At 40.0% G+C, this 25,358-nt stretch overlaps 1 protein-coding gene across 1 annotated transcript in view; it reads left to right on the forward strand.

Moving 5' to 3' along the window:
• MAGI2 (membrane associated guanylate kinase, WW and PDZ domain containing 2) overlaps positions 1 to 25,358 on the forward strand; it is a 1,931,490-nt gene that overhangs the window by 1,854,171 nt on the left and 51,961 nt on the right. Inside the window, exon 21 of the mRNA XM_006834399.1 lies at positions 10,286 to 10,424. Coding sequence (XP_006834462.1) covers positions 10,286 to 10,424 — 139 coding nt within the window. The remainder of the gene's footprint in view (positions 1 to 10,285; positions 10,425 to 25,358) is intronic.

Genomic DNA, 25,358 nt, shown 5'->3' on the forward strand with positions numbered 1-25,358 from the left:
GCACCTACCACCCATCTCAGTATACCTTTTTACATTCTACTTAACACTGAAAACATGTTAAGTCAGAACTGGCACACATGTACACAAAGTCTTTAAGTATAAATGCATTATGCAAGACTGTTCAGTTTTAGGGAAATAAGGGAGGGTTATCATGTGCCAACAGAGCAGTCATTGCACAAAGTCTAATGCTTGCATCTGAAAATATTTTATTTATCAAAATAAATTTATCTGATGAGATAAGTATGCAGAATAATAATCCCTCATTTTCTCTCAACTACATCCTAGGAAGAGAAATTAACAGCCCACACAGAAGCCTCCATAGAAAGTTTCCTCTTTGATTTCCTTTTATTCGTTTTTTCCATCTACTAAGGAAACTGACTTCATGACCTAATATCAGTGATTTCTGAGCAACTGGATAAGCCACTAGCTGAGCTGTCAGAGAGCGCTTTCTGTTCTTGCTCAGGCGAATAATTTTTAAATATTTCTCTGGCCTCTTCTTCCGCCTGAGCAGTCAAACTTGCATATGAAAATGGGATGGTTGTGGTTACTTTTTCTTTTGTGGAAAGTATTTCTTTTCAACAAGACTGTCTTTTAAGTCTTTCTTTGCATCCATGTCTATTATCACACCTGCAGTTTTCCCTAATATTAGCCTAGGGTCTGGATGAGATGAGCTTCCCAGCATGCAATGAGGTATTTTTCCTATAACCTATTTGCTTAAAATCATAGAATTAAAACCTGTATTGATACCCTAAAAGGCCATGCTTATCATTCCAACAGAACATTAGTTGAGTGTTTCACCTCTTAGTGTTATTCCCAGAAAACCATGTACCCTGTCTCCCCGTTAAATACATGCTTATTAGCTCAGCAGCTTCTCTCCTAGACTCATTCAGTATGAGAAGCGTACTACTGTGTCCCCATAGTCCTTTGATCCCATTTTAAGAGTAATGATGATAATGGTAAGTACTGCAGCTAATAGTGATGGTGGTTTCTGTGTGTCGTGGAGTCGGTTCCAATTCAGAGTGACCCTCTATAGGGTTTCCGAGGATATAAAATCTTTTACAAGAACAGGAAACCTCATCTTTTTCCCCACAGAGTGTTTGGCAGTTTTAAACTGTCGGCAACCTATGCCTGCCTACCTTACTTCATGATCCTTGTAAGCAGGCATGTGTTCATGCATAACCTTTACTGATGCTTGCTTAGGACTCTTCTGTACGTACGCCCATGAGGGCTAGTTCACATTTCAGTTGGAATGAAATTTCTTGTAAGCCCCTGGGATAGTTTCTTTTTATATTCTTACCCTCTAGAACAGAGTGGATAACCATTTTTCTGCCAAAATTTATAGCATCATTTGTGGACCATGCAAAATTACCAACTTAAAAATTATCCTGCTACATTTGGTCAAACATTTAATTACCTCACCACTAATGTGATGGACTGAACTACGGCTGCCTTGTCTGGGCCAGACCAAATGATTTCACAGGCCTTATGTAGTCCATGGGTAGTACATTCCCCACCCTCGCTAGAACATAGGATGGAGTCCCAGTGTGGTGCTGTAGGATAAGCACTGGACTGCTAACCATAAGGTTGGCAGTTAAAGTCCACCAGCCACTCCTTGGAAACCTTATACAGGGTCATTTTGAGTTGGAACTGACTCAGAAGCACTTAACAACAATGGAACATAATGTAAAGAGGGTCTCAGACCATTTTCAACATATAAATTAAAGCAAATAAATTAACTTTGATGCTTTCAAAAATATGTTTCAATTTCCAGTTGGCTTAGAAGATTTCTTTAAGTGATTGTCCCCTGTGCCTTGCCAATTGTGCACAGTAGTTTCTAACAAGAGCCAAACCCTGTAATAGGCTCTTGGATTAAGACTCATAGAGTTATATGTCTAATAGGAGAAACAGGAAGGTTAACCAAAACACTCAATGTGACACTTTGAAAAATATTTTTATTGTAGTGTTTATGGGATCATATATAACAAAGGTTAATGGGTAGAGACAGCTATTAAATATTAAAGGTCACACCATCAAGTTGAAAATCATCTTGTCCTTTTTTCCAATGGGCCTTTTCAGGCTCAGGTTCCCTCATGGCAGAGGGGTGATACCTAGGGCAGTGTGCAGTGAAGACTAATTCTGACTTATCTTCTGGCCATTTATGACTTTTTTCAGACAACCTCCATTCCTCCTTCCCCCAATCCCTTAGCATTTACTTCCTGTAACTCCGTATCTTTACAGTTCCTATAGGTCTATGGTACTGACACCTCATTTGGTCTCCTATAAATAAAACAATGGACTTGTTTTAAAATTTTCTTCAACTTCAGCCTGAACTTGAATGTAAGAAGTTGATGGTATATTCCACAGTCTGCCTGGTTTTGTTTTGGCTGGTGGAATTGGGGTTTTCCACCGTTATCTTCCCACAGATGTAGTCAATTTGATTCCTATGTATTCCATCAAGTGAGTTCCATCTGTATGGTGACCTCTTATGTTGTTTTAAAAAGGTATTTGCAATGAGTAAATCATTGATCTTGCATGTCATCTCTACCATCATGCAAAAGCTACCATAATTTCTGTCACTAAGACAGTATTTTTCAACTACGGATCCTTCCTCTCTTTTCAACCTTCGCATCCAATCACCATTATTACCAACACATCTTGATTGCAGGTTTGACCAATTTCATCATTATGCTTTTGTAGTTGGTAAGTAAACTTGAATAACAGTAGTACTGAGCAGTCTCCCTTGTAGGGATATGGATATTATCCTATTGCAAACAGCATTAAATTTCAAGACAGATCTGGAGATATTCTTTTGGACAATTAATTTAACTCCATTCCTCTTGAATTTGTCATTCTTGGCATAGTAAACCTATGATTTTGTCTGTGATTCAAAATGGTCAAAACCAGTCCATTTCAGCTCACTAGTATCGAGAATTAACACCTGGTATGATGTTGTGGGATAAAGCACTGGGCTGCAAGGTCAGTTTGAACCATGAGGTCAGTGGTTCAAACTCACCAGCTGCTCCTTGGAAACCCTAGACAGGGTCGCTATAGGTTAGAACCGACTCGATGGCACTTAACAATAACAAAAAAATAAAATGGAAGGCAGGATATTGATCTTTATGCACTCCATTTTTTTTGACCTCTTCCAATTTCCTTAGATTCATACTTCATGCATTCCATGTTCAAATTATTAATGAACATTTGCAGCTGTTTCTCCTGGTTTTTAGCTGTGTCTCATCAGCAAATGAAGTTCCTGAATGCTTTGCTTCATTCAAGTCATTATGGTTGACAAGTATACTTTGGGGAGGCAGCTCTTCCCCAGTCATTTCTCAGTGCCTTCCAACCTCAGAGGCTCATCCTGTAACTGCATCTTGAATATTCTTCTGCTATTCATAATGTTCCCATCTTCTGGTACAAAATCTGACAGTTTTCCTCTGCTAGTTTAAGGTTTTCAGTGACCCGTCAGCAGTAGTCTACCTCTGTTTCTTCCTAGTCCTTAGTTTGTAAATTCTGCTGAAACCAGGTGACCCTGTTGATTTTTAAAATACTGGTGGCATAGCTTCCAGCATCACAGTAATACACAAGCCACTATAGTGTGACAAACTGATAGACGAGTAATAGTGGCAAAGATTTACAGCCTCAGAAGCCCTATACAGGGTCTCTATGAGTTGGAACCAACTCAGTGACACTTCACAATAGCAACAACATTCAATATATATGCTAAATAATAATTTCAGAAGGTGGACTCTATAAATAAGAACAAACCATTAGGATTGGAGAAAAACTTATTAACAACCTACTATGTGCAGATGACACAACCTTGCTTGCTGAAAGTGAAGACAACTCAAAACACTTACTGATCAAGATCAAGACTTCAGTATGAATTATACCTCAATGTAAAGTCAACAAGATCAATCTTCAAAACTGAACATGCATAAAAAATATCGAAATTGCCAAGAATTTCATTTTACTTGCATCCACAATCAATACCTGTGGAAGCAGCAGTCAAGAAATAAAACAAAAGACTCAAGGGGAATACACAAGCAAGCATGTGGTTTGGCTGCTGACCACATTGGTCACCGAGAAGGGGAAGTGGGGGAAAAAACAGCAATGAAGTTGTGAGCTAAGTCTGACCACATGGTGTTTTCAGTCACCTTATAAATATATAAAAGCTGGCCAGTAAATTAGAAAGACTGAAGAAGAATTGATGCCTTTGAATCATAGTGTTGATGAAGAATACTGAATATATATTGGACTGTCGAATATACAATGGACTGTCAAAAGAATGAACAAATCTGCCTTAGAAGAAGTATGGCTAAATGCTACGTAGAAGCAGGGATAGCAAGACTTAATGCTCATACTTTGGACATATTATCAAGAGGGACCAGTCCTTGGAGAAGGACATCATGCTTGGTAAAGTGGAAGGTCAGTGAAAAACAAGAAGGCCCTCACTGAGGTGGACTGACCCTCTGCATGCTACAGTGAGCTCAAGCACAGCAACAATTGTGAGAATGACACTGTTCTGTCTCTGATTTCTAACCAACATAGACAACACAAAGACAACAGGCATAGTGAGTGAGGGTAAGAGGTTTGAAGTCAGTGTGAGAACCAGCCTGTAAGTAAAGAATTATGATGGGGCTAACTTGTGACGTGAAACCATTAGCCACCAAAATGATCCACGGCAAAGTCCCTCATGAAAAGGCGTTCTGGTAGCATAGTGGTTACAAATCGGGCTGCTAACCTCAAGGTCAGCAGTTCGAAACTACCAGCTGCTCCACGGGAGAAAAATGAGGCTTTCTGCTCCCATAGAGATTTGCAGCCTCGGAAACCCTGTGCAGGGTCACTATGTGTTGGAACTGACTTCATGGTACTTAACAACAACAAAGTCCCTCATGAGATAGAAAACCACTGTATATTGTTATAGCGTTCTAAAGGAGCTTAATTATTTCAGTCATGTATAATCATGCTAAATAGATTCTTATAGTTTGGTAGTAGAACTATGAAGCCAATCAACTGATTACAAACAGCTAAGTACTTTTGTGGATGTCTTGAGTAACCTTTGTGTGGAGTCCACCATGATGTAGAACAGAAATAAACCCATGATTTAATCAAGTTCTCAAGACTTCATTGAGACAAACCAAATACTTTCTATATGACTTGGCTACAAAACAGCATACAGAACAGAGTCTAAATTTTTTCCTGAGTCCTGAGCTATTAGCCATTTCAGAAATACTAAAACTTTTGCTTTTATTTGCATTTGTAAGAGCCCCCCGAAAGTTCTAGGATTAGGTAATAATTGTGTTAAAGAAAACTCTGCGGTGGTATATGAACTGTGTAGCAGTGCGGAAGTTGTTCAGCTCTGCTAAGAGATGAGAGTCTTATTTCATTCTACCTCACTCCTACAAGGGTGCATATAGATTGTTTGTTGCCCCAAGGCAACCCCCGAGAAAAGTATTTACTTCATAGGAAGAAACACAATACTTGTAAGATTCATGTCGTCAAAAATAGCATTTCAAGATCTTGAAGTACAGTGCCGTCTGTGATAGGATAATATAATAATTCCTTATAGGCTTATGGATATACGGCATTGTACTTCAAGATAGATCTTGAAATGCTATTTTTGACAACATGAATTCTACAAGTACTGTGGATAGTCTCCAAATATCCATATGGGGCTCCTAATCTCAAGGTCAGCAGTTTGAAACTACCAGCTGTTCTGTGGGAGAAAGATGAGATTTTCTGCTCCCATAAATATTTACAGCCTCGAAAACCCTGTACAGGGTCGCTATGAATCAGAACTGACTCCATGGCACTTAACAACAACGTAAGGAAAACTGGAGTCCTGGTAAGGCGCTATGAGTTATTGCACCAGACTTCAAAGCTGTTTGAACTGCAAGGTCGGTGGTTCAAGCTCACCAGCTGCTCCTCGGAAACCCTATACAGGGTCGCTATGGGTTGAAACCAACTCAACAGCACTTAACAAGAACAACAACATAAGGAAGACCAGTGAATACCGCTATTATTCAAATTGACACAACAACCACTAAAACCAGTGCCAAAACAATTTCTTAAACTGCCACACCATTCCACAATTCCTGACATCAACCTCTACTCCTCCTCTCAGTATTCTCCACAATGTCCCAGGGTTCCACAATCCGCTGCAACTCATGATTTTCAAGGAAATGACTTACGGTTTTGAAAGCTGCCAAGTCCCAAATCTGCAGTTCAGATGTCCGTCTGGAGGATTCACCTCACTCATGAAGAAACGGGTTGTTGACTTACAAGGCTGTGGAAACTGGCAAGTCAGGTCAGGCAGCTCGCTCAAGTCCCAAAAACCACAGAGCAGATGATTAATCAAGCAAAGAAGCACACTGACTGACTCGCATCACCAAGATGGCTTCTTTTTATAGCCCTGCTAGGATTTCAAGTGTTTACAATTACCATTAATTCTGTTAACATCCACAGCTGAATCATGTCAGCCTATCAACATTTTCTCCTACCTTCTATCACCCAAAGGAGCTCTGTTAGCATAGTGGTTACAACTTGGGCTGCTACTCTCAAGGTCAGCAGTTCAAAACTACCAGCTGTTCCGTGGAAGAAAGATGAGGGTTTCTGCTCCTGTATAGTTTGCAGCCTTGGAAACCCTGTAGACGGTCGCCATGAGTTGGAACCAACTCCACGGTACACCATCACCACATCTCTTACCCAGATCATCAAGAAGAGTCCTTTGGTGGGAGTTACAAAGACTAAGGCTAGAAAAGACATATTAAATGGTTCACTATACCACAGATAAAGGAGCTCTGGTAGCATAGTGGGTATGACTCGGGCTGCTAACCTCAATGTAAGCAGTTCAAAACTACCAGCCATTCTGTAGGAGAAAGATGAGGCTTTCTGTTCCCATAAAGATTTATAGCCTCAGAAACCCTATACACGGGGTCGCCATGAGTCAGAACCCACCCCACAGCACACCACCACCACTTCAGATAGGTTCAAGAAACACCCTACACAAATATCTTAAGACAATGAGTTGCTACTCCTGGGGCCTCAGGAACATAGTCTCAGGAGACACCATGGTCAATTGGCATACATGGTCCACAAAGACCATCTTCTACATCCTATTTTGGTGAGTAGTGACTGGGATATAGAAAGCTCATGAGCTGCCACCTAAGGTGCAACTGTTGGTCTCTCCACGTGCTGAAGAAATAAGAGTGATAAAAATTGACGATGCTTGGAATCAACTAGTCCAGTGGACTAATGGAAACATCAGTCACCATGAGTCTAAGACCAAAAGAACTAGATGGTACCTGGTTACCACCACCAATTGCTCTGAAAGGGATCACATTAGATGGTTCTAGATAGTGGGAGAAAAATGTGGAACAAAAATCAAAATAATTTTTTTTTTTTAAAAGACTGGGAATATTGGTCAGAAAGAGACTGAAGAAACCCGAGACTATAGCCCTCAACCATCCTTCAGGTCTCAAATGGAACTCACCCTTATAGCCCAGTTTTCAAAGGGGCACAGTAACACTGGGAAGGTCTGTTCACCATGGAATGATCAATCATTGAAGATCGCAAGGGCAACATTTACCTAAAGACAAAGTTGAGAAGGGATGGAAGGGAGGGTGGAATGGAAATAGGAGCCCCAGGGAGAAAGTGGGATAACTGTAGTTATACGGAGGGAATTGCAATCACTGAGATGACTAAAGTGTATGATTTGTTGAATGTAAAACTTATGTAAACCTTCACTCAATTTGCAAGCTTTTTAAGACACACCCTATAATGATATTGCCTCATTAGCATAGCAAAGGAAATGCTGTTCTCAGATAGGATGAATATTCACAGGCAAAGGTATAAGGACAGGTATAATGCATATTTTAGGGGGGCACAATTCAATACGGAAGACATATTAAGATTTCCTTTAGAAGAATGACTCTGGTGACAATGAGGAGAAGAGATTCCTTGAGGGTGACAGTTGGGATAGTTCAGGTAAAGGCCCAAGTTGAGCTAGTTAGCAATGAGCGTAAGGACAGATGCAGAGAAATGAGAAAATAAAGAGGTATGCATCCACAGTGAACTCCCAGTTTCTGCCTAGGTTGAAATGAAATTATAAATGGAGAGAGATTTGCTTTGGGAGGAAGTCTGCTGGTACCGCCTGTTGGCGATCCAGGTGAAGACGCTTAGTAATCAACTGGGTATATGAGTCTGACACCTGGCCAGGAATAAAGACCCTACTCTCTCTTTGGAACTCTTGTTTTACTTTTACAATTTAATACTGTGCCATGAGGCTTCAGTCATGGTACAGGACTGCTGGAGAGGAATAGTTGGTCCCACTTCTGCCACTGGCTTAGATATGGGACCTCAGGCAAGTTACAGAACTTCAAGCAATGCCTATTGCCATATGGGAAAGGAAGTAACTCAGGAGACCTAAGGACAAATATTGCAAGCACAGCCCTTGAAACAAATTATCGCTCCCTTTCCTGGCTCTTCTGTACAATGTAAAAGTCTTACAGCAATAAGGCTAACCTCTACCACTGTCCAAGAGCCATGGGAGGAGGCTTCAGAAAATTTATGGAGAAATTTTATTTTTCCATGAACTTTTTGAAGTCCCCACCCATACTTCCAAAGTCCATCAAGTACCCAGAGAGACATCTTTACCTTCATTCCACTGGAATCCTGACTCCTTATTAGGTATGGACATTGTCTAAGCATGATTATTCTCTCACTTTTATGGAGCTGAGGTCTTAATCTAATATCCTCTTGCCATTGTGGTTCACAAGCCAGTTTCCTTGAATGCATCATGAAAATGCTCTGCTGTAGAAATCGTACCTGTAATTCTGTCTGCATTTTAGAATTGAAGCTGAGACCGGCTTTGTTTAAGGAACCCAACAAAAATAGCATTTTTGCAAAGCAACTTGTGCTTTTCTTGGCCAATTTGTGACTTGCACTGAAATGAAACATATTTTAACTCAAAGATTCCTGACAGTAATGGTACTGTGGGAGTTACATGATGTTCTATGGCTGCACCTCTTTTGACTTCAAATACCTATTAACAAAGGCTACGTGGGAATTGTTTATGGAATCTAGGCTTCCAGACAACTCAGGAGGGATTGTTTAGCTAGCTTCTGGCAATCGGGTATGAACATGGCAAAGATTTAAGCAAGGGCATTGGTTTTATGTGGGGAATAGAGAATCTCATTTTTAATTCAAGGGACTATGATGGAAAACTCATCAACAAACTTGAATATCAACCAACTTTGTAAAACACTGCTTACAAAGAAGGCAATATCATAATAGCACCCTGGGAAATCTAAATGATGCATGACAAAAATTCTCAGAGATGCACAAAAACCAATCATTCTCTCCAATATGCTGAATTGATACTGTGTACAATGAAGAGGCTTTGAAGTATTTACTTCTGATTCACGGCAAAGGTACCAGGTTATTCTGAATTGGGGGCTTAGACATATTCCCTAATTTAAAAAAAAAAAAAAAAAAAAAAAAGCTAGATAGTCCAATTGGCCCAATGGACTCTGCTTTATAAGTTAAATGTAAGCGACGGGTCGCCACAACCTTCTTGGTCTCATATTTAATGTTTATAAAGGGTAAATAAAGTTCAGTGTTCAGATTCAGGATGCAGCCAAGGATTGATTTAACCTCATATAAAAAGCAGTGGCCTACACCCAAATTGTTCAGATGGTCTCTGAAAACCGATAAGAGACAGAGGGAGAGAGACATGCCGTTGAGTTGACTCCAACTCATGGTGGCCTATGTACATTGGAATGCAGCGTTGCCTGGTCCCATGTCAGCCTCATGATTGTCAATATGTTCAAATCCATCACTGTGGCTATTGTGCCAATCAGTCTCACTGAGGGTCTGCTTTGCCCCCCATTCATCTTCTGTTTCACCAAACATGATGTCCTCTTCCAGCCATTGATCCTTCCTGATTGCATGTCCAAAGCAAGCGAGTTTTCTTGTGAGCCCATAGTGTTTTCATTGGCTAATTTTCTAAAGTAGATCACCAGATCTTTCTTCCTAGTTTGTCTTAGTCTGGAAGTTCCATTGTAGCCTGTGTACCTTGAGTGACCCTGCTTGTATTTGGAATGCCTATGACATGGCTTCAGTATCCCAGCAACATGTAAGCCACCACAGGACAACAAACTGATATGCAGGTGGTGTAGGGGTAAGCTAGAGTTGTTGGGTTGTTGTTTTTTTTAATGTGTCAAAAATGTAACTTGAGTAAAACCATCTTTGGCTGACTTCATTTTTTTTTTTTTTTAATTAACAGGTAGGAGATCAAATCATTGAAATCAATGGGGAAAGTACAAGGGACATGACCCACGCCAGAGCAATAGAACTCATCAAATCTGGAGGAAGAAGAGTGAGGTTACTGCTAAAGCGCGGCACAGGCCAAGTCCCGGAGTATGGTGCGTTTCACGTTTTGATTCCCCTTTGGTGTGTTTCTTCTGTGGGTAGTAAATGCCTAGGCTTATTTATACAACTACATCTATCAACATATGTATTTATCTATAGACAAATATCCACAAATGGATGTTTAAGCTAAAGACATTTAAAGATATTACATATCTATCTTCTTTGCTCCCTCAGTTAGGTAATGTGTAAAATGTCAAATGTAGGGCCTTCCAGGGCATCTCTGAGTGTGTTGGGAGATCCAGCCTCCACTGACAGATTAGAACTTCTGGATCAACTGACAGTCCTCTGTTCATTTGAGTCCACAGTAATACATCCATTGTTTCCTAATATTAACTCATGCATCAGACTGTCCCTGAGGATTTGTAAGTGGGTACAGAGGACAGATCAGAACAAATCCTGAGGTGTGAACCTTAAAACATAAACTTTAGTTTATTGCAGTTCATTCAATAGTTACATTTCCTTGATATTTAAGAATTATTCCAGAAATCCATTACTTTTTGGGGATTTTTTTTTTTTAAGTTTTATTGTGAATTATGTGATAGTTTACATGGGAGAACATTAGTTTTACATTCATACTATAGTATATCATTTCATTGCTATGGTTACAATCCCCTCCATGCATCATCAACCAACCAAAGGGTTTATACTACAAGCCTGCCCCCTTGGTCACCAGCACACAGCCCCTCTCCCTCTCTGTGTCTTACGTCCCCGACAGCTCCATCTCTCCACGTCATCGTCTCTGCCTCCATCTCAGGCATCACTGCTTCTCTGGGTAGGGTCCTGCTCTCCGCTCTTCTCTTTTTTGGGATGTTTTTGAGGAGAGCTTTAAAGTACATTTTAGTTCATAAATTTGTCTTCAGAAAATTTAAAAAGTGTTATCTCCCAATGGCTAATTTCAGACACCACTAACAGCATAACTCCAATGTACCAGAAACATCAAAATCTGACCTAACCTCAAAGGGTAACAGGCAGAGGAACAGAGACAGAAATCAGTGAGTATTTTTCAAAAATAGAGACACAGTTGCCACCAGCCACCAAGACCGTTCTAATTCATGGCAACCCCATGTGTGTCCAAGTCCAGCTGTGCTCCATACCATTTGGTTTGGTTTGGTTAGTACATCACCAGACCGTCTTCTGAGGTACCACTGAGTGAACTCAAACTTTCAACCCTTCCATTAGCAGCCAAGTATGTTAACTCAGGAGTGTTCAGTGAAGAGCAGCCCAGATAATACCCATCTAGCTGAGGGAGACAGGATCTAACTGCTCATGTGAATAATTAGCTGAAAGGAAATGTAAATTGTATGTTTTGATAAATTGATTCTCACTTCAACCCCTTTCTTCCCTACCCAAAAAATTTCTAAATGATATATATATATATATTTGCTGAAATTATGCCTTTATTCAAAGTTATCTACATAATTGATTAACATGCCCTTATTTAGCAAGGCTGATGGAGTTCTGAGTTTAGATAAAATATCTGAATCCAAGAGTCCGTAAATACATTAAGTTCCAATGTCTTGTGCATACCTCAAAATTGACACATAGTTCTGGTAAGCCATCACATTAGGAGCCAGGAAGCATTCTGGAGTTTCTGTAGGATTGGCTTTATGCCCAAGAAAACATTTTATCCCCGTTCTCACCCTGATCTAATGACATCGTTTTAAATATTAATGTTAGCAATCAGCACACTCCTGATCCTGTGCTAAATAAGTAAATTTGGCACCTGCATCCCTCCCTTTGTAAAGAATCTGAACTCTTGGAATAGAATAGTTCTTGGCACCCTAGAGCTTCAGCTGAATCAGTAATATCAAAATGAACTGTGAGGTTCTAAAATGTCTTAAAAAAAAAAAAAAAGACTTCATTTTAAAACTGTATTTAAGTCCATAGCAAGACATGATTGTTATCTACACCAAAGAATGTTTTATTGTTCTAACAAGTTAATCTTTAGCAAAGTTCATATGAACAACATGGGTATCCTGAGACTTTTATTCTTTTGTAGAATCACTACATGGTCCATATTTTCTGCATCCACCATGCCAGCTGCTAGTCTATAGTGAACAGTAGGAACTGACCAACCTGTGGGGGAACTCAAACTGAAATGCTTAAGTATGAAGCCACCTCAAATCATCTTTAAGAACAAATAAAATCCTGTTTTAAAACAAAACAAAAATTCAAGATCATGTCAACATTATACCATTAATTCTTCACATTATCCAAAAATATATGGTTATGGTTAAATTCTATAAATAAAGACAGAAAGTTGGCTAAATATGTTGCGGGGCCAACCATCAATGGTAACTAGAGTGGTATTGCAAACTTACTTATATTCTTCTAAGATGTAACGTTAAATCCATACTTAAAGGTAACAGTAGATCATCAGCTACTTCTGATGCTAGATTGACATGGTTTTTGACAGTAAATTAACTTTAGAAATTATTTCACAAAAGAGAACATGAATGAGTAGAACAATCTCCTTTAAAGAAGGAAAAGAATCATCATAAACTAAGTAGACATTAATTCTTCAGGTAAATCTAAGCTGAAAGATGTGTGAATTATGCTTGGGAAACCAAGAAGGTTAGGGAATAATATCATGAAAGGCTGTTTTTACACTCTCAGAGAGACTAATGAGGGGAAAAATTTCAGGGCTCCCCAGGATCACACCTCCATGTTCAGAGATTTACTAAAAGGACTCACGGACACAGCATATATCCTCATAACTAAGTTATTTCCAGCAACGTAGGAAGAAAACCCAGCAGAATCATAAGAGGAAAATAGAGGTGGTGTATACAAGAATCCAGGTACAGACTGTTTTGTGCTCTCTCTCTCTCCAAGGAAGGGTCACTCAGAACACACTCATCCTCAGAAATAAAAATGCAGCAATATGTTCAGTGTTTCTAGCTAGAGACTCTAGTAGAGACTCAGTGCTCAAGGTTTTCACTAGGGGCTACTCTTGCAGGTACCCTCCTACTTAGCACATTCCAAAATTCCAGACTCCAAGAAAGGAAAGCTGGTCTTCAGCATAAACCATATATTTTGCTCAGAGTTTGGGAACAATGAGCCACCCTTATCATTTAGGTAAAGTTTGATATTTGTATATTGCTATTGTTATGTGCCATCGAGTTGGTTCCCACATCACAACCCTGTATATAGTTTCCAAGGAGCAGCTGATGAGTTTGAACTGCTGACCTTGTGGTTCAAACTGACCTCGAGGTTTAGTGCTTATCCTGTGGTGCCACACTAGGACATAGGCTACTTTTTAGCAACCATGTTCACAGATTCCAGCCAAGAGTCACCCTTGTAACTTTTCTAAGTCTCAGACCTAGTGTGTAATCTGTCTCCTACCCCAGGGACAAACTAAAGCAGTAGTCACATCCATGGGCTGTCCAAACAACCCCAAAGCACAAGGCATGCTCACAGCCATTCCTTCAGCCTCAATTAAATAGACTACATCATGAAACAGAATGTTTTGTTCAAGATAAAGCAGGTGTGCTTTAATAAAATTGACGAGAGATAACAATAACAACAAAAGAAAAGTCTTGAGCTTACCAGAACATGTAACCAAGAACATAATTCATTTTGTCCAAAAGCACTCTAAATCTCAGGAAATCTGATTTTGATATCAAATAGGAATATAATCCTGTGTTTATTTCCTCTGTGAGACTCTTAATGTTAAGATTCTAAACTTGGCATCAAATCCATCCTTAAAGATTGTGAGAGGTTATCAACATAAAGAGGAGACATACTTTAGCCAGTGAGGGCAGTGTTCAAGCTTAACTGGGAAGAGGGAACATTAAGATGAAGGAACTAGCAGACAACTCTCTGTCCCTGGAAGGGTTATAAGTGATGTCCCTCCCTCTGATACTGACAGAATTCAGAATTCAGAACAGCTTTGAAGCAAGAACCTTATTTGGACTTTTGGACTTGTCAAAGAAAAGCTGGTTTCAGTCAAGAGAAATACAAAATTCTCACACTGAGTTTTTAGGGTCATCTGTGACTGAGCAACAAATCTCAGGTACAATAGGAAGAAAAAACTACCAAGGGCAATCTGTCAGATTATTGACTAAACAAAATCAGTGTGAATCCAAGTGAGCTGAGGGAAGGAATAAATATGCTACAAATATGCCATCTGTAATTACTGTAAGACTAATCATCAGACGACACCTCGGCCAATTCAGAGGCATAAATCAACACAGCCAACCACGGAAGTGACTACACACAGATTGTCGAGCAGCTGCAAGGGGAGTCGGAAAATGATAAGGGCTTTGAAGGAGACTCTGCTTTTATAGTTAAGTCCTTGAAGGAGATGCTCAGGAGATAGGCACTTCAAGTCTCCTCTGGTACTCAGGATAAGAATGTGTTGATTACAAACTCAATGGAAAGCATGAGCTGCCCCACCCCAACCCCCCCACACAGGTCTCAACATCTAGCAGGAATAAGGAAACTTCTCTTCACCATACTGAGAAAAGAAATCAAAAGACTTTGTCCCAAAAGTGGTGCCCTCCTTAAAACTGGTTGCTGCTATTCAGATTAAAGCTAAAAGGTTAAGAGAAAAGGAAGCATGCATCTGATATTACAACTGCCCAAGAATAAATTATACAAATTAGCTCCCTGCCTTGAAATACAGGTGTCCTTCATTAACATTCATTTCAGCAACACTTGATTTATAAACTGAGCCACGGAGCCAGGGTTGGCTCAAGGGTAAATACAGGTGCCATTGTCTGAAAAATCCCGAGCAATGCAGAGCATTTCCCCCCAGCTGTTCCAATTTGATGAAAAGAAAGCAAAAGAGAAATCTGTTTTCAGCCTTGGTTAGTGGACTGGCCTGTTTATTCTCTTAAGAAGCAACAAGGCAGGTCCTTCTGAATAGAACACTGAGGGAGTCAATTGTAAATAAGTGGGAGACTCTACAACTGTAAGGGGTCAAGTACAACTAAAAAGGATAAAACCAAATCTCACGATAAAAAACATCAAGCAATTGCTGAACGCCAAGTGCCCACAGAAAGGAACAGAAATAGCAAATCAATTCATTGTATATTTATTAGGTTTTCCCTTGATTGCAGGTCCCTGGAAAATGACACTGTTTTTATTGTGTAAGTATAATAAGCTTGCACTAATATAGAGTAAATCGAGAACGAGACTGTAACTAAAGAGACTAGTAGACTAAATCACTGTTAAGTTAAATGTCTTTTCTTTAATCAATATATAGAAATTCTTTATTATATCAGAGCACCAGGTAAAACAGTACTGGTCTCTACTTGTTTGATAATAAGCAATGTTTATATTTATTTATAAATATATTCTTATTTATAAATGTATTATTGTTGTTGTTAAGTGCTATTGAGTCGGTTCTGACTCATAGTGACCCTAATTGGGTTTCTGAGGAGCACTTACAAATAAGCATTATGAATATACCTTCTTAATCTTGTTTCTAATTATTTGCTCAGTAAGTCCTTTCTTCCCTCTCATCATACAATGGTGAACTCCAGAAAATATACTCCTACAAAATAGTCCATATGTGATCATGTGACTAATATAAATTACTAATATAATTCATATTTCTCAAGTAAGCCAGGATTTACTGAGCATGTACTATACACGAGGCACTGCAGGTAATGAAGGTAAGGCCTAGTCTTGGCCCTCAGTGAGCTTACAGTCTAATCGTGAGGGTACAAGTAACAAGTGATTCTAACTGAGATGAATGATGAAAAGGTCTCAAATCATCTGCTCTGATGAAAAGACTAAAATGTGTTAGGTTCATTGTGCCTAGAATTTCATAAATCCTTCTGGAGTGTTAAGGATACTTGAAAAGTGCTTGGCTTCTTAGATTCGCCAAGCATTCCCATAGCTATATTTGTATTAATAATTTGTACTTTTTCTAAAGAAAGGATTTTTCTGAAGAAATTCCATATAAATCAGCCAAATTATCATGTAACAAATTTGATAACCATTAACAGTCCCCTCCCTAAGCCCTAACCTGTGACTGTCAGCCACGTATGACAACCTGGAACACTATGTCTCCTATCCTAGAACTTCCTTAGTGTGCTGATATAAACCAACAATGACAGGCAATGGGGGAGGGGCCACTGCCTAACCCTCTTCCTCAGAGACCACCTATGTGAGAGCTTTAAATGACACCATAGCCTTTACACTAATTCACCTGCATTGTTAATAGGGCAAAAGGCAGCTTGCTTCAACAATAAATTCTGAAATCTAATTTCAGCTTCTGACATTCATGGTAGAGCATATCTTCCGATTCCATGAAAGGTCCTACAAATCACTCAAGACCATCTTCCGCTGAGTAAGAGAAAATGATAAGAGGGCAGGGTGTCTGGCTGTACCGGGGTCTGCAGCATACACAGAACAGGGTTCCTCTTCCTGACCAAATGGCTCAGTACTGTTCACATGCAACATTGAGGCAACCCCAGAAAATTCTCTAACATAAAACCTGTAATCCCATAATGTGTTAGGGAACCAGAAACACATAACTCTGAAATTCCTTTCCCCACTGACCAGCAAAACCTCCTTAATACTATTTAAAGTGGTTTTAAGATAAAGGTGAAATCATGGACTATATATAATAACACTGCTTCTCGAATACTCTTACATGATTTTCCACGTGATTTTTTTTTTCTTTAAAACTATTTAAATGATTCTTCCCCCATCCCTATGTTCTCACTTATGAGGTACTTAAGACTCAGATAAAACATGAGGTCACATGGTGACCAAGAAATCTTCTAAGAATAACCCATTTATAGCATCCCTCAGTCCCCTAAAGCGTACATTGTTGGAGGAATGAGTGAAAGAAGAGATTCCATTCCCAGGCCTCACTGAGAAGATCCCCCACATGTGTCTTAGAAATCTAAAGATCACACTTCCTCCAGTGAACTGATGATGGAAAGTCATATTTTAGATTCTTATTAGAACACTCCTTTCCTTCCCCTCAGCACGAAGCTGAATTCTCTCAGAGGGCTGTTTTTCCAGAGTCCAGGGATGGAGAAGTCAGCTTTCTTCTGAGAAACACTGCTGAAGGCTGTAAGAACATTGGAGAAGTTACAAATTATGGAGAATTGTTTCTTACATGAGAGAAGTGGGTAGGATCATGGACATAAGAAATAAGGAGACTCAGAAAGTCACATTATGCAAAAGGGGAGGAAAAGATAACATTTCTTAACCAGGGGTCCCATCCTCCCTTTCTCTCTTTCTCTATCTCCCTTCTTCTTCCTCTCTCTAGCTTCTCCTCCTCCTCCTCCTTCCCTCCATTGTGCGCATGTACACACACACACCACACACACCAATTCTAGAACAATGACTCAGCCTTTTAAATAAACAGAAACAGACCCTTGTGCTCCCTCTAACTCTCCATGTTCTAGTTGAGTCAATTGGCCCAGGATTCTATATTTTTAAGCGCCATTCCAGAGACTTCCATGCCCTGAAGATTGCTAGATTTACCCCACTAGCCCAGTTGTAAAAGCAGGGACCATTACAATTTTTTTTATGATTATTAGGCTGACTTACGCCTGTCCTCTTTATGTTCTGTTGACTTTCCACTGTTTGAGTGGAGCACGTTAGCCTGGCTCCTTCCTTCCCCATGCCAGTCTGAATTGCTCTCCTTTCTAAGAAGGGTAGCCATTGAAACTTACAGAAAGAAAGGAGACATCTCCATTTTCCATTTTTTGACTTTTTGACAGTCTGGACTAGGTACCCACCCTCCTCATTGTGGACAGTCTGGCCCTGTGGCTCAGAGGATGAGAGTACTGATTCACAATAAGCTTTCTAACCCATCAGCTAGACCTTTATGGAGCTGGGCTGAATGCCAAAGCTGTTTTCCCTATTGTCTCATTTTCTCTTGTCTCTAACTAGAAGGATTCTGATCCCAAATGAAAGAATTTGCCAATTTGCAATTCAGCTGCTCAAATCAGTGTGCAATACCTTAAGACAAATTCTTGAGTAGGTCTAGCCAACTGCCACAAGAAGCCAGTATCAAGTCTCTAAAAATTCCTTGTGAGACGACAGTGCCTTCTGCCCTGTCACATCATTCCTTAGTCAAATCACTCACAAGAGTTCAGTTTTAAACTAGAGTTCGCTAAGCTTTCATCTCTACTGAGAAGAGAGAGTGAGTCCAGAAGGCCCAGTTCTTGTTATATGTAAACTCTGTGTACATCCTTGCTCAAAGGTCGGATTACCCCTGAGATCCTGTTCTGACAAAGACATCCCAATAGTTCTTTTTACTGAACTCCTGCTATAGGAGTCAAAGATGAAATCATATTATGTCTCACCTCAGGCTTCAATTATGTGCTTTGGTTAATTGTAACAAAATCTCTGAACTATAAGAATCACATGTTCTTCAATGTGCTACTTGGGTCTGAGTTTGTTTTTCGTTTTGTTTTTTGATAGAACAACAAACACGCAGTTAGCCCAGAGTAAAACAGCTGTTAACTATGTGGCTCAGACATTTGCTTAAGAAATCTGTGTTGATGCTTCTATAGAAGAACCTCTGCTCTTTTCAGAGTACGCTTTCCACAGATAATGGCCACAGCCTCCTCAAGACCCCAGGCTTTAGGACTGGACACTCGCTCTTATAACATATGCATTATATATGCTTAGCATAGTATATAACGCTTCACTTTTCATATTTCACTCTATTATCTACTCCAGTCTTCCCAGCAGTTTATTTTCACCATGTCTGGGCCCTTTTGTTTGACCTCCTGGGTCTGAGTCTTCCTCTGTGTGACACTAAAACCACTTGATCGTTGTTGTACAAAATTACTTGTATCTTGGCAGGGCTAAATGGTAAACTCAATTAATAAATCCTGAAATCTAATTTCCACTTCTGACATTCGTTGTTAAACATTAGTTTTCTTACAATGAAGAAGTCCTACTTCTCATTTAACCTCGAGGTGTTAGTTCCCTGCTCTGGTCCCCCCTCCTTTAGACACAGAAAAAAAATCCCCCTGAAGCATAATCCAAACTTGATGCTGAGTACTTGTCCATTCTGTATATGGAAGCCACACTGCGCCAAGGGTGACACAAGTTAGGCATGTACACAGGGAATACCATCATCAGTGTGCACTGGTAAAGAGGAGATCAAACCTCATAATGTCTGGTCAGCATGGAGTCAACTCTTCTGAGCACAGTGGTCCAACAGTGGGCATAACCCCTTTTACTTCACTGATGTGGAGCTGAGAAATCTGTGCAGGCCTTGGTTGCATCTCTTAGCAGCTCATCTCTGGGAAATGACTGACCTAGATATTCCAGAATCTCTAGTGCCCTTCTTTGAGTAAGCAAAGAATTGTAACCCCCTGAGCTGATACAGACAGAGACAGCCTTTCTGAGTGTGATGTCAAAGCCCAGGCTACTGTCTGTGAGAATGGCAGAGTAGAACAAGTCATCCTCGGCAAGACATTGCTCCTGGGGTTTTTCAGCCTCATTTTTTTTTTTTTTTTTGCCAGAAAGCAATTAACATCCAGCAAGTCAGCTGTGAACTTTGAATATAAATAAGCAAATTGTCAGAGAAAAGGGTAATGATAAGAATTTATGAGATTATTAGTAAAAACATAAATATAAACATGGGGATACCACATTTGTTTATTCTTAAGGTCTTTTTCTATTTTAATTTATAAATGATTACTGTGACTGAGTCTCAAATGACAGTAAATACCATTACGATGGCCCATTATCATGAGAAAATTTTACAAGATTTCTGATATTATCATTTCCAATTTTATTAACATTTATGGCTCCCAGAAAGCACCTCAGAATGCCCTTGATATTTGTGAGAAAATCTACTTTGAAAATACACATGTAGTTGAGTCTTTTACTAATTTCACTTGCTGCATGCTTTATAGGGTTAGCTTTATTAAAGTCTTTATTCTTGCTACCTAGATAATTTTTATTCAACTGCTCTAAACATACTAAGCAATCTTGATTCTAACAGTAATAATATATCTTTGTCACTGGTTCTGTTAATTCTAATGATTGGTCCTAGGCTGTTCCTCCCCTTCCTTTAGGAATGGTACCTTCCAGTCTCTCCATGTGCATGAAAAGTGACAAGCATGGGTCCCCATATTTCTACTTATTGGGCCACCCTAAAGACACGGTTTGTAAAATCTGCATGAATATTATCTTTCTCTAATGAGCTTTGGTTTTGTGTATGTTTTTAACTGATGTATAATGCTCCCTCTTCCATAGTAGCTTGTCTAATTACTGCTAGAGCTCTGGAAAGTATTTATAGCTAGACCTTATAACTGTTGAGTTAGGATTTGTGAGATCATAACAGTTTGAGATGCACCGAGTTCTAGGGGACCAGCCTAGAGTGGCCCATGCAGGAAGGAGGGGACAGGCAGCACTAGCTGAGTTCAGCCCACACTCTTTAAAACAGTCTCTCTGGGCTTCAGTGCAAGTAACTGGGCTTCAGCCCAGTTGTGAGCAGTTCCACTGACATTCTAGCCCTCTCCAGGCACTCTGAACACCACCTGGCATTGAGGGTATCTCCACAGCCTGCTCCGTGGCCATTTGGAATTAGGACTGGATCTTCATACTTCCCTTCCTCCATACTCAGTGATACACCAAGATTGCAAAGAAAAAATGTTGTTGTTTTTTTCCTTTTTTTAATGACTATTTTTTTTAAGTAGCCATAAGTTTGCATCTAAGCAGTATTCACTTTTATTTCAAAATGCACATTCTCTAGTGTTGGCTATATGGTAGCCTAATATTTGGTTAAAAAGAAAAATATCTATGTGTGTATAATATGTCTATAGAGTCCTAGTGTGATGCTGTGGGATAAAGCACAGTACCACAAGGTCATTTGAACTACAAGATTGGTGGTTCAAACTCACCAGCCACACCTTGGAAACCCTTATACAGGATCACTATGAGTCAGAACCAACTTGAGGGCATTTAACAACAGCAACAATATATGTATATATACATGTATATATATGTATATGGAGTTCTGCTGTGGTGCTGTGGGTTAATGCATGCACTATGCTGCAAACTCAGTTTGAACTTCAAGGTTGGTGGTTCAAGCTCACCAGTGGTTACCTGAAAACCCTATACAGGTGACTCAGTAGCACTTAACAACAACAGCATGTATATATATATATATAATATCACATATATATGGTGATTAGATACATATATATGTATTATATATGTGATTAGAAGGAGCTCTGGTAGCGTAGTGGTTACGAATCGGGCTGCGAACCTTAAGGCCAGCAGTTCGAAACTACCAGCCGCTCCGCGGGAGAAAGATGAGGCATTCTGCTCCCGTAAAGATTTACAGCCTCGGAAACCCTGTACAGGGTCGCTATGGGTCGGATCCGACTCGACGGCACTTAACAACAACAACAATATGTGATTAGAAGCCCAACGTGTAACCACCACGCTACCTGAGCTCCATATATATATATAAATGGAGCCCTGGTGTGGCACTATGGGTTAATGAGCTAGACCATAAAGTCATTTGAACTGCAAGATCGGTGGTTCAAGCTCACCAACCACTCCTCGGAAACCCTACACAGGGTTGTTGTTCGTTGGAACCAACTCAACGGCACTTAACATATATACATATATATATGTATATATACACTTAACATACATATATATATGTCTACTCCAGTCTACACAACAATTTAGTAACAATATGTATATTGTCCACCACATTAACCTACAGCACCATACCAGGGCTCCACGTACACACGTATATATGGGGAAAATTATCTTTTGCTTAAATAGAGCAGAATGTAGATAATGGCCATGCAAATATGGTTCAGGTAATTTTTCACCCCTCTGCCACATCTCTAGAACAGTCACATTTCCACTGTCAAATTCTACAGTGGACAGGTGGCTACTGCCACAGTTAAATTGCACTGGGATTTTTAAATGTCAGTTTGACTTTTCAGTAGAAATTGATACTCATGCTTAGACCCCCGGTTAGCCCTACGATCATGAATGAGACTGACATATTCCTCAATGCCACTTTGACTCCACTCTGTTCACACTGTCACATCTATGGCTAAGCACCTGTCTACCAAAGGCTTTAAAGCTAGCTTTCTGAAATTTATTTTCTAATTGTTAATGACCCTGATGATTGCCCTCCATAACTGTTTTCAATTTAACATGAAAGACAATAGGATTCCCTAAATGAGTTCCCTAATGGACCCTACTGTTAAACAATTCTTTATCTAATAGTTTTATATTGATATGAATATATATACCCACACATACCATCATATATAGCATCATAATCATTCTTTGATCTTGCCTACAAAAACAGAATTTTTTAATATGTTGTTTTAAATGTGTTTCAAAAGCATTTACCTCCAAAGGAAAAGCATTGAGCAGGAGAAAGCAGAGTTCTGACAAAGAAAAGAATGTTATGTGTTAGGTGAATATCAGTCATGTATAACCATTGGGGGAGCCTAGTGCAATGACACCAGCGTGAAGAGGGTACTGATTCATGTTTCTGGCATCAGAAAGAGAGGTCTATCACTCCCATAGAAGCTACTTTAGCAAGTCAGCAATCCATGAATGCCAAAGGGTAAATTCACTATAAGAAAGGACTCTCACATTAGTTTCACAATCTTGCCCCAAGCATTTCCTGCAACCCTACACAACGTGCTCATTGCTGGATATGCAGATTACTAAAAGAGTCTCTGCCTGTACGTTTCCACAGCTAATGGGGGAGACCAGAAGAAACTCAAGCAGTGGAGCAAATCCGGAGAGAGAGTATCAGCAAAGTGTGATAGGTGCCCCAAAGAGGAAGTCCGCTCGATCTACTTGGCAGAGTTGTAGAAGATGAGATGATACTTTTGCTGGCATTTGGGAGATAAAGAGGATTGCACAAGAGTGAAGTAGAAGTGAAGTTCATCCAGGCAGGGGAGCTAGTGTGAGCAAAGTCAGAGGCAGGTTCAGGCCGCTGCAACATAGACTAAATGGAGGGAAAGAGGAGTAAGAAGAAAGAGTATTAAAAAGTGGGGGCTCTGTTAAAATGGAAGGCACCCCTAAGTGGCACCAATGGTTAAGCTCTTGACTACTAGCCAAAAGGTTGGCAGTTCAAACTCACCAAGAGGCACCTTGGAAGGCAAGTCTGTTTCTGAAAGGTTACAGCCTTGGAAATCCTAGGAACAGTTCTACTTTGACACAAACAGGATCACCATGAGTCAGAACCAAAAATTTAAAAGGTCCTTCAAGGCCATTTGAAGGAATTTGAATTTTATATATCAGGTGTCATAAAAAAAAAAAAAAAATGTTTTAAATGGCGGGCTAAAATGACCTGTATTGGGGGAGATACTTTTAAAAACAGCAACTTGAGCCATTCAGTCAGTGCTGACTCAAGCCAATCTCCAGTGTACATAAGGTTTTAGTGGCTTTTTTTTTTTTTTAAGTAATTCCCAGTCCTTTCTTCTGAAACACCTCTAGATAGACTTACTCTGTCAACATTTTGGTTACCAGCTGAGCATGTTGACTTTTCACCATCCAAGGACTCCAGTAAGATAACTGTTGTTGTTGTTGTTGTTAAGTGCCATTGAATCGGTTGTGACTCATAGCAACCTTGTATAGGGTTTCTGAGGAGTGACTGGTTAAGTTTGAACCACAGGCCTTAAGGGTAGCAATCCAGTGCTTATCCTATAGTTCCACACCAGAACCCTGTAAGATAATATGTGGTGTTTAAGATGGGTTTTATAGGAAACTTGTTGTTGTTGTTAAGTGCCGTCGAGTCAGTTCTGATTCATAGCCACCCTGTATAGGGTTTCCCAGTAGTGACTGGTGGGTTTGAACCACTGACCTTGTGGTTCAAACCAACCTTGCAGTCCAGTGCTTTATCCTATAGGGCCCCACGAACACTCCTGGAGACAGTTAAAAAAATCACCACAGAAGCTTAGACAAATGATGTGAGGACCTGAAGTAGGGAAATGGTAAATGAAGATTGGATATTAGAGATATTTCATATCTTCAGCTGATGTGAAAATGGATGAAGTAAGGAGAAATCCAGTCTAGGCTGGGCAAGATATAATGCCGAGGAGCACGGAGGAAGAACAGGTGAAGAAGCACAGCTAGGAAGAAAGATAATGAGGTTACTTTGGGACTTATTGAGATATCTGAAGGCACTTGGAGGAGTCACTCAGGAGAGATAGTAGTCTGGAGCTGCAGAGACGGGTGATGGGTACCCTCGAGGGACAGCTAGACCCATGAGTGGAGAGGAACTCTCCCAGAGCTAGCCCACTCACTGTGCATCTGAGTAGCAGGTGAGAGAAGAGAAACAGGTGATGAAGACTGAAACAAGGCAGTCCAAGAGGCAGGAAGAGAACCAGAAGAAAAGGGTGATGTGGAAGCCAAGGGAGATTCATGCAAATGGTTAAAAAGTTCAACCACTAAACAAAAGGTTGTACGTTCGAGTGCATCCAGAGACACTTTGGAAGAAAGGACTGGTGATCTACTTGTGAAAGTCAACCTTGGAAAACCTTATGGAGCACATTTCTACTCTGACACACACAGGGTCACCATGAGGTTAGAATCAACTCAAAGGCAAATGAAACTGACAGGGAAAATTACCCATTTTCTAGATGCAACCATGGTTGCTGTGTTCTAAGATAATCTTGGGTAGGGGTAAACAAAGAGAGGAGTAGAGACTAGAACCTGTTTTCCCTCCTAGTTTAGCATAATGCCTGGCACATGACACTCAGTAAGTGGTAGCCTGGTGAAAATTGTGGGAAGAAATGGGCTACTCTTTACAGGCCTTTAGAGCTCCTACTTTACATCAGTCGTGAGACTTATTGATGCTATTAAATGCTATCTAGTCAGTTCCAACTCAGCAACTATGTGGATTTGAACTGACCACCTTGTGGTTAGCAATCCAGTGCTTATCCTATAGCACCACACCAGGATCCCCCCTGGTTTTTCTGGGTTTGGTTTCTTGTGAGGTTTTG

The sequence above is a fragment of the Chrysochloris asiatica genome, unplaced genomic scaffold (genome assembly GCF_000296735.1).
Source record: "Chrysochloris asiatica unplaced genomic scaffold, ChrAsi1.0 scaffold00010, whole genome shotgun sequence".
In the NCBI taxonomy this organism is placed as follows: domain Eukaryota; kingdom Metazoa; phylum Chordata; class Mammalia; order Afrosoricida; family Chrysochloridae; genus Chrysochloris; species Chrysochloris asiatica.